We start from the raw sequence: 9623 nt of genomic DNA, 5'->3' as shown, positions 1-9623 counted from the left end.
GGAACCTCCTAAAGTCAGAGGTGGGTTTTTTTCTGTTGCATCACAACCGCCTGTCAATTGGATGCAAGAAAGACACAAGACACATGCATGCAATGCAAAGGCACAAAGACAGAGACGCAGACCCTCCTCGCTCAAATGCATCTCAAGGCTTAATCGGAAGTGAAAGCCCACTGCTGAGCGCAGCCAGGCTGCCAGAGAGCATAGAATCACCGAACCTTGGAGCCGGAAAGAGACCCCAAGGGGCCATCCAATCCAGCTTCCTTCTGCCGCGTGAGAAGATTCAACGGAAACACCCCCAAATGAAAGAGAATCCATAGACCCTTAGAGTTGGAAGGGACCCCAAGGCAAGCTGTACGCTCATCAGGAAAACAGTCTTGGAGTCTCTTCCTTGCAACAATCCTCTCCTGCAAAGAGCCAGAGACCCCTGAAAGCAGAGGTCCAAGGGAGGCCCATCCAGACAGACAGGGACTTTTCTGCAGGGCTCTGTTGGGAATCTGCATTTTTAAAAGGGGAAGGTGTGACCTAGAAGCTTGAAACAGACCCCTTGCAAATGGATTCAGCCTGCAAGGAAGAAACGAAGGGGTTGGAAGGGACCCCCAACGGTCATCCATCCCAACCGCTTGGACTGCAGGAATGCACAACCAAAGCATTTTAAAAACACCAGCTTTTTCTAAAAGAGAACCTGACCTGGCCTTTTCTGTGGAAATTTGCAGGTCTGTAAGACCCATGCCAGCAATACACACACACACACACACCCCAGACTCACCCCATTTTCCCATTCCTGTTAAGGAAGACATTGATTTGTTTGGAAGTACCAGCTTGCAAGCGTGTTCCTCCATCTTCCTTCTTCCCGAACCCTGAACCAAGCTTTTCGGAGAAGCCGCTTGCCAATTTTGTGAAATCTAACAGAACTGCAGCGAAGGAAGCCAATTCCTAGCGATGGCCGGTGGCCAAAATGCTCCTCCTGCTTGCCAGAATAGCTTCACTTAAGCCTCCTTTCTTTCTTTCATTACTCTGCTGCTGCTGCTAATGGATTTGAAATTTTATTGCTTGCCTTTTATGCCCTTTGGGGAGAGGCCTCTGCCGGCATTGAAATCCCTCCGCACTGTCTTCGCTGACAACAGAAGTAACATCTGGGACAAAATGTAGGCCTAATAGCCTCACTTTTCTTCTTCTGTGTGATTTTGTAAAAGCATCTTTGCCTGGTGAAGCACCCTGGGAAGATTCAGAAGCTTGCAAGATGTATTTTCTGCATTGTAGTTGGCAGAAGTTGACCACAGAACAATACTGGAGGACCTACAAATGCTCAGAGTGGTGTTTTCTCTAGCAATCTCTAGGTCTTCCAGCGTGACTCTATGGTCAACTTTAGCAAAGTTGCGCTGGAGGATTTCAAGATCCCTGGAGAGAACATATTAACCAAATGCATGAATAATCAAATCCGAAAACGTCAAAGTTGCATCGGCCAACTGTATTCTGAACTTCTTCGGAGACCCTTAATCAGATGAGAGATGCAAAGACCCCCAAAACAACAACGAAATTTGGGGATGACATGAACTGATTTTGCTATAAAGCTGCCCAGAGATCTTTGGAGGTCGGGTAGTAGGTAATAATTTTTAATGAAATCACAGTAAGTTGACTACTTTGGAGACGCATCACAGTGTTATACATTACCTTTGCCGGAACCCCTGAAGACAGCCATTTGCTTGGGTTGGTTTGCAGCATGGATGTTGCCATCCTGGCCATGTGAATGTAATCCATGTGAGGCGTTAAGACAGGAGCTGTCTTGCTGCTAATCCCCCTGGGAAAGGTGACAGCCTTTTGTTTCTTGAAGGTGGATCTTTGCATGTGATACAGAGATTTACCTTGCTAAGCAGCTCAGCCTGAAATCTTCGCAGCTTTAAGGAGAAAACAATGGAGCTCAACCAGGAGACGAAAGGGTCCATGATGGTCAGCCGCTCTTGAAGAGGCAAAGGTCGAAAGGACAGCCTTTCACTAGCCCAGAGCTTGGAGAAGATCCTTATTTATGGAACATGGGGGATTCTTGAGGACATGGCCTCCCCAAAAAGGGAACTTCTCCAAACTCTAGTCAGGCCCGAACTTTTCAAAGGCTTCCATACACCGCAAGGCTCTTGCATCGGCCAAATTAAAATGCATGGATCTGGGAAGCATTTTAACCAACCTTGCTGGCTTCCCCATTGCACTTTGGAAATAAAATAAGTATCCCCCAGCTCTCTTTGACCCACCCAAAGGAATTTAAGAAGAAACAATATCGCCCCTCTTGGGTCTTGGTTAAAGGCGGACCAGTTTTTATTCACAACATTCATTAAATAAATTAAGCGTACATGTACATATGTATATATATATTTTCCCAGAGGGATACGGGACGGAAGAGGAGACCGCTTGGTTCTTGTACTGGGCAATGCTTTAGCTTTTTTGGTCATGAAAGCTTTTCTTGGGCATGGAAACAGATGTGAAACAGAGAGGGTTGCAGAGAGCTAAGGCCCAAAGGGATCTTACTATTTCTTGCAGAGAACTTTTAGTACGGAGGGATGGGAGGAGAGACTTCGGAGAGTCCAACCAGGGAGACAACTGTGCCTGTCGTTCCTCTTCTGTGGTTCATCCAGGTGGACCATCGCACCTGTCACACACCACAAGGCAATCTCTTCTTGAAAAATAGGGCACCCTTCACCTGCAGCTCAGCTGTAAAGGCCGCAGTCAGTCCTCCAGATGTTGTGAATACCCAACTGGCAGTATTCCTTACTGCTGGCTAATAGGGCTGCTGGGAGCTGCAGTCCAGCAACACCTGGCAGGGGCATACGGTGAAGGTTCAAGGAAGACTCCTTGTTGACGTACTCTCTGGCCTTCCTTCGGTGTCAGTGCTGTCTTTGCCAGGAGTGGTCTCCCAGCACTCGTCCAACTGTAGCTCCCAGCAGCTTGGTTTAGGTGAGGAATGCTGGGACTTGGAGTCCAACCATCTCTGGAAGGCATGTCCCAGCTTGCAGAAGAGTACTGAAGCACTGCTGAATGAGAAATTGCACACTTGCGTAAACCCCATTGATTCCCTGGATCTACTTTGGTCAGGATTATGGCTTTGGGCCCGATTCCCTTGTGGAAGAAGAACCTCCCTTCCTCTGCCCCATAGGCTGGGACCCTCCCCTATACTCTCTCTATAATCTCCCCCTCTTCCTGATGGGTCTAGCAATAGTTACAGGCAGTGATGGGATGGACAGTTCTCCAGGAGGTGTTGAGGTGCATCTGTGTGTCTCTGTGCCACTGGTCAGGTGTTTGCGATGGATCTGCCCAAGGGGAGGACTTCCATGCGGTCCGGCTGCAGGACCTCCCTCCCTCTCTCCCGGGGAATGGTGGGTAATTTGGGGGGTGTCATTGCTGAGTGAGGGGCTTTATCTTAGCCTGGCGCTTGGCTTTGGTCTGGAGGTAGCGGCCTTTGCCTTCTTCAAAGCGCCGCCGCTCGTCTTCGGTTTCCACCTGCCGAGAAAAGAGAGGAGGGTGCATGGATCAGAAGGACTTGGGGGTCTCAGGTAGATAGACAGAGAATCAGCGAGATAGGGACAGACAGATAATCTAAAAGACACACACATAGAGACTCAATAGAGAGAGAGAGAGACGAGAGACATTTATTTATTTACAGTATTTATACCCCACCCTTCAGCCCTAAAGGCTCTCAGAGCAGCTTACAATTATTATTAATTAGGCGGTAGAGAAAGTGAGACTGAGGCAGAGACAGACCAAGGGGTGAAGGTGCATATAGGCCAGGGGCAGCAATGACTTCTGCCCCCATGGCTACCATAAGCCCAAACAAACCCCAAGGCCAGGCACGCAGCATGGCTTTGCAACTTCACATTTTTCTCCCCCTTGCTAGGTAGGGTATCTAAGGCCAGGATCTTGAGCATTGGTGGCACAGTGTAAATTCACACCTGCAGAGCCATGCAGGAGTTGTGTTCTTGTGCAACTGTGCAAGGAGTGGCAAGCCAGAACAGAGACAGTGCGGCTCTGAATGCCATTTGCTGTGGAGACCAGGATGGAGGCTGTGGTCACTCTCCTGTGCTATTTGAACAGAATGCCTGACTAGAATAGATATGAGGAGTGTGCTGTTGAATTGCAAGTCCCAGCATCCCTTGACTGGGGGGGTGCTCTCAAAGACAGTTGCTTTAGTTTCTAATCCATTGCCTGCTTGATATTGAAGCCACCGGCATCCACTCCTTGCGACAGTAAATAGGGCGCTTCCGAAACCCTGTCACAAGCGACAGGAACAAATTGACTTGTTAAAATGCACTCTCTCCCAAGCTCTGCTGGGTGCCCAAGGCAGCTTGAGATGCCCGTAGGCTGCTGCGTCAGCTGTGCGTCTCTGTCTCCGAAGACAAAAGAGGGCTGACATTCCCCCAGGAGACTTCTTCCCAGGAGAAGACCTCCTCCTCCTACCAAGAGGTCTCCAGCCAACATCGCCCCGCAAACGGCGCCTTGCCTCGCTTCTTCCTCCAGCAAACCTTGTTTGGCTCAACAAAGGCCACCATCCCACAGTCTCCAGATAAAACAAAGCAAAGTAGCATGGCCAAAGCGAGTTGGACTAGCTGGTCTTTGGAGTCCCTTAAGTTCTTTGATTTCACGCTCAGCAGAGATGGCTTGACCACTGGTGCCAACCAATGACCCAAGGATGCTATGAAGGAGACTTTTTTGGATGGAGACCGTCTTGTCAAACTGTCCAAGATACCGCAGCCCTCGAGATAAACACAAACACAACCACATTCCAAGCATATTCATTTCTTTGCATTACTTGGCATGGGATGACCATGGCCAAGAATGGCAGTTCAGGCTCAGGATGAGAGAGAGAAAGAGGCAATTGGGAGACAGGGGAGGCCAGCTCCGAGAAATGGAGGAAGAAACCACTTTGTATCCTAAATCGCAAAGATTCTCGGTGCACCTAATCCAGGACAGCTGAACAGCTTGAGAGCTGGATTCTGTTTTAAAGATTATCCTCTTGCATTGTTTAACCCTATTGATTTTGTTTTAAATTGTATGCCGCTTTGGCCCTCATTTCAGGTGGAAAGTAGGATATGATGATGGTGATGGTGGTGGATGATGGTAGGGTCAGTGACAACAACAGCATGCTCATCATTCAGAGATGGCCATGTTCATCTTTTCTGAGATAAAAAGTAAGGAAGGAATGAAAAAAGGGGGGATTCTGGATATATTTCAGAGCAGTCTCTGATATTTGAATCGCCCCAATAGCCAAAGGGCTTCCTTTCATTTAACCGGCTGGGCACTATTCCCCTTTTTCCATCAGCCCAGGAAGGCCGATCGCTTTGCGTGTTTTCATTGAGATCCTGCTTTAATTCATATTTTGTTGGCAACAGCTGCCTGGAAAGCTATTTTCGGTGCTCAAAAAGAGTGACACAAAAACACGTGAAGGAATGAATAAACAGCCTTTCTTTCCATCCCTCCTCTTGCCCGCAAACAAGAAAAACTGGTCATGCTTTAGTGGGGACATATCTTGCCATGATGTCGAGGGGGATTCTGGGCGTTGTGGTCCCTTTCGCTCTCCCCCTAAAGCTGTGGTTCTGGCGCACGGGGGCTGCGATGTTTACAGAGAAGATGAGCTTAACTGGAGCATTAAAACCGATTTTCTAAAAAGGCTCGGTGGGAAGTGAGGCGTTTGCTTCTTCGCCCGAGGCGGCCTGGCTCCATCTTTCTGCAACCAGCGTGACGCTGGGCAGGTGTTGGGTGTTGCAATGGAAATAGAGGCACAGCGGTGGGTGCCTTCGAGAGCCAGCCAGGGGAAGGCGGCGGCGGTGGAGGCAATGTCCTTCTTCAAAGAGAACAAAACATTGGAATGTTAAATGGAGGAGGAAAGGGGCAAAGGAAGCATGGAAGTCTGGCAAGGAGGAGGAGGAGGAGGCCACTAAGATGCCAATGTCTATCTTAAAAACACTCCTGAAGTCACCCTGTGCTCAGGAGGAAAGCGGGATATAAATAAACATAATAATAATAATAATAATAATAATAATAATAATAATAATAATAATAATAATAATATAATCAGCCACAGAAAAGGCCCATCTCCCGAATTTCCACCAAAAGGACCCATGAGGGTGGTGGGTCAGAGAAGATCTCAAAACATGGGCAGGTTGGTAAGGGTTTGCCAACCCCGAAGTAAGCCTCCCCCTTCAATTTTCTCCCCCAAAGAGAATGGAAAGCTATCCAAAATATTGCTGAGCAAAACTCTGGATGGAAAAAAAGCACTAATTGCAGAATTTAAGAAACAAATCTGGAGTCGGGGGGAAAGGAGGCATGCGTGCGCCCATGCGCACAAACATCACCAACAACAGAACCATGCGCTTGTACTAAAGAATTAAAGCAAGTTATTTCCCCCCCCCTGCTTTTAAGCAAGACCAACAAATTATATAAACGCTACTATAAATGAGAGGAGCCGGCCTGGCTGACTAAACGCTTTGAAAAAACAGGAGCGAGGAGGGGAAAACCAGCAGCGCATAACGTATTAATCGAGGCACGATGTTCAGCTGCTTGGCAAAAGAGCAGCCCTGGCAAAGGCGGCTAAAAATAGGGGGAGAAAGGAAAGTGGGCATTGCCAAGCGCAGATAGCCAGAGAGTGAGTTGATGTCACCTAACAGACACTAGGAGACCTCCCGACCTCCCAATGTGTCTCAAATGCTAATTTGGCATCTAACATTTAAGCTCCCCTTTTCGTAAATCGAGACCCTTGGCTCTTCTAGGCTGGTATTGCCAACTCTGGCTTGGTAGAGTTTGGCTCTTCAGTGTTTTCCAGCAGGGATTGAACCAGAGACTGCTGGCATAAGACTGTAGGTTGCTACCTTTGCAATGAGTCCATCTGGACCCATATTTTCAGCCCTGGGTCTCCTGGGTTTCAGGCAGGATTCTTCCCAAGCCCCGCCGGGAGATCCTTGGTTTTTCCTCTCTCTTTGCCCACGTTGTGTGAAATGTTCATGCACCCGTGCAATTCAATACAAGCATCTTCTTTTTCACTTTGGAAGCCTTGCACTAGCATAGTGCAGTGGTCTCAGTGTTGGATTCTGGAGATCGGGATTCGAATCCACACTCAACTTTAGAAACCCATTGGTGGCCTTTGAGTAAGTCCCACTCACTGGGCTTCATCTTCTCTCACTTGCTGCTCCATAGCCCTGGAATTACTTCCCTTAACATTTGCAGACTTCCCTTGTTGCTTTTTAAATCTCAGTTAAAAACACTCTTGCATCCCAAAGCTTTTGAAAGCTTAGCTTAACATCATTATATTACTACTTCGCCGAAGGTGGAAATGGGACAACTACGCACCCCTCCAGAGGCAAAGCTATGCTCAAATGCTCTCCCTTCTCTGGGTGCAGCAAGGACGGTTGTTTGCCTTCATTCCTGATGTAAGTACATTTCTCTTGCACTATTTATTTTTTCTTCAAGCTGGGCTGCTTTAAGGGAACAAGCATTTGCTGGACAAAGTGCAAAACAAACCGAGCGACCCAGGCAACCAGCCTTAAAGGCAGGGCATTAAAAAGGGCTGAACTGTGTCAGACCCGCCATCTTTAGCAAAACTAGAAACCCGATTCGTATGACCTTTCCACCTTGAAAACAGAGAAGGAAAACATAAACCCCGGAGGGGGGTTCCCAGCAAAGCCTGTGTGTTTTGTTTGAAAAGGACGCAGAAATGCAGCTGGACTGCTCCAAGAAAGGGTTTTGCATTTTGTGAAGTCGAAGGCTTTCATGGCCGGCATCCGTGGTTTTTTGTGGGTTTTTCGGGTTATGTGGCCATGTTCTAGAACATGGCCACATAGCCCGAAAAACCCACCCAAAAATGGTTTTGCATTTTGTTTTAAAACACGATCACAGCAGAGACACCTCCCAGGATGTATTCCAAAATCAAAAGAAACCCAAAATCCAAAACCCTTCTGGTCCCGAGCATTTCAGATAAAGGAGACTTAACCTGGTGTGGCAACTTGGACCGACCGCTTCTTTTGGGAAACCCTAGGATTAAGGCAGTGTTGGCGGGACGTATAGCACAGGCGCATCCAAGGACATGCAACCCGTCCATACTTTTTCTCAGCTTGCATCTGCTCCAGTCCTTTGCCCCTAGTCTAAAGAAGATCACTTTCGCACCAAAAGTCAGGAAAAGCGAAGGTTCTTGTGGACCAGGGTTTAGACTCCTTGGAGATGAGATAGGAATTCAGATCACCCCATAAACATGGTGGAAACACACCTGAAGTCAATGATGGTGTGGCACAAAGAGGGGTAAACTCATCCAGGTACTGCAAGGCCAACTACGTTGCAAAGAAGTCAATTTTGTATTTTGCATATTAATAGTGTTTTAGCTTGGACTGTTTTAGATTTGTAAGCTTGCCTTGCGACTCAGAAGCCCTTGGTAGCGATGTCCGGAGTTGGAGTTACTATAAGGATGAAATTAGGACATTTTATCCCAAATAAATTTCCTTGCAGTCCCCACGTTTCTAACCCTGTAGTAGCTTAAAACTCTACCAGAGCATTTAGGAACGCAGACTAGGCATCCAAAGAAGTGACCCAGGAAATGCAAAGACAGCAAATCCAAGAGGAGTTTGAGGTGGGAAGGATTTTCAATGCCTCGCTCTCTGCACTGCTGGGAATTTGGGGAATGAAGATTTCATTGCAGGGGACAGGATCCTTACAGTGGAGGCAAACGCTGTATTTCCCAGCTATGTCCCTAGTTATGCCGCCGGGTGGATGGGTATTGTTGTTTTGAGGAGATTTCCAAACTTACCACCAGCTGCGGGACGGGTAGTGGCCTCCCTTCTTTGCTGAGGGACACGTAAGTGAAGAACGCGCTGACGGCCCGGTATCGCTCCTGAGACTCATCCACGAAGGGGTCGGCGTCCACAAAGACCTCGATCTCCATGGATTTGTTGCTTGTGAAGGTCATGCGCCCAGAGATGGTGATCACGCTACCTATGGAGACACAGGGGAGAAGTTTAGGAGGTGCTGCGGTAACAGGTGGATGGATGGATTGAGGGCTATCCAGTTTCTAGGAACATCAAAGACCCCTTTGGAGAGGCAAACCCAAGTGGCCCTTTCTCCTGTCATAAAAGGGGGGAGTGGAAGAGACATAATTAAATATTTCTGTATTGCCTGCCAGCCAACAAGGATCAAGAACAAACAAAAAGCAATTAAAACAATTAATAACAATAATCATTACTGTTCTTATTGTTATTTTGTGTGCCTTCCAACTTACAGTGACCCTAAAGCAGTGATGTCCAAACTCTGGTCTTCTAGGGGTTTTGGACTTCCGCTCCCAGCATCCCAGACCATCGGCCAAGGTGTCCAGAGTTTGGATATCGCCGCCCTAAAGCAAACCTATCTTCTTCAAGGGAAAGGTCTGCATTTGCTGTTCTCTGAGGCTGAGAGTTGGGTTCCTATGGCTGTGTAAAGGGGGTTCGAACCCTGGTTCCCTAGTGTCTGGCACTCAAACCACTATGTGGTATTGGCTCCCATCATCATCATCATCATCATCATCATCATCATCATCATCATCATCATCATCATCATCATCTATTCTTATTCTTATTCTTTCGGCCTTTATGCCAGAACTCAGACTCAAAACAGCTAAGCATTGG

The 9623-nt window shown here is 47.7% G+C and overlaps 1 protein-coding gene across 3 annotated transcripts in view; it reads right to left on the bottom strand.

The window, feature by feature from the left end:
* Window positions 1-2283: 2283 nt before the first annotated feature.
* Window positions 2284-9623, bottom strand: part of ACOT7 (acyl-CoA thioesterase 7) — a 29757-nt gene continuing 22417 nt past the window's right edge. For all 3 annotated transcript variants that reach the window (XM_042480003.1, XM_042480004.1, XM_042480005.1), the window contains 2 exons: window positions 8774-8958; window positions 2284-3486 (listed from right to left, as the gene is read on the bottom strand). In XM_042480003.1, the coding sequence (XP_042335937.1) occupies window positions 3382-3486; window positions 8774-8958 (290 nt within the window). In that variant the 3' untranslated portion in view covers window positions 2284-3381. The remainder of the gene's footprint in view (window positions 3487-8773; window positions 8959-9623) is intronic.

Source organism: Sceloporus undulatus, chromosome 7, assembly GCF_019175285.1.
Source record: "Sceloporus undulatus isolate JIND9_A2432 ecotype Alabama chromosome 7, SceUnd_v1.1, whole genome shotgun sequence".
Classification (NCBI taxonomy): domain Eukaryota; kingdom Metazoa; phylum Chordata; class Lepidosauria; order Squamata; family Phrynosomatidae; genus Sceloporus; species Sceloporus undulatus.
This window is presented reverse-complemented; position numbering and strand designations above follow the sequence as displayed.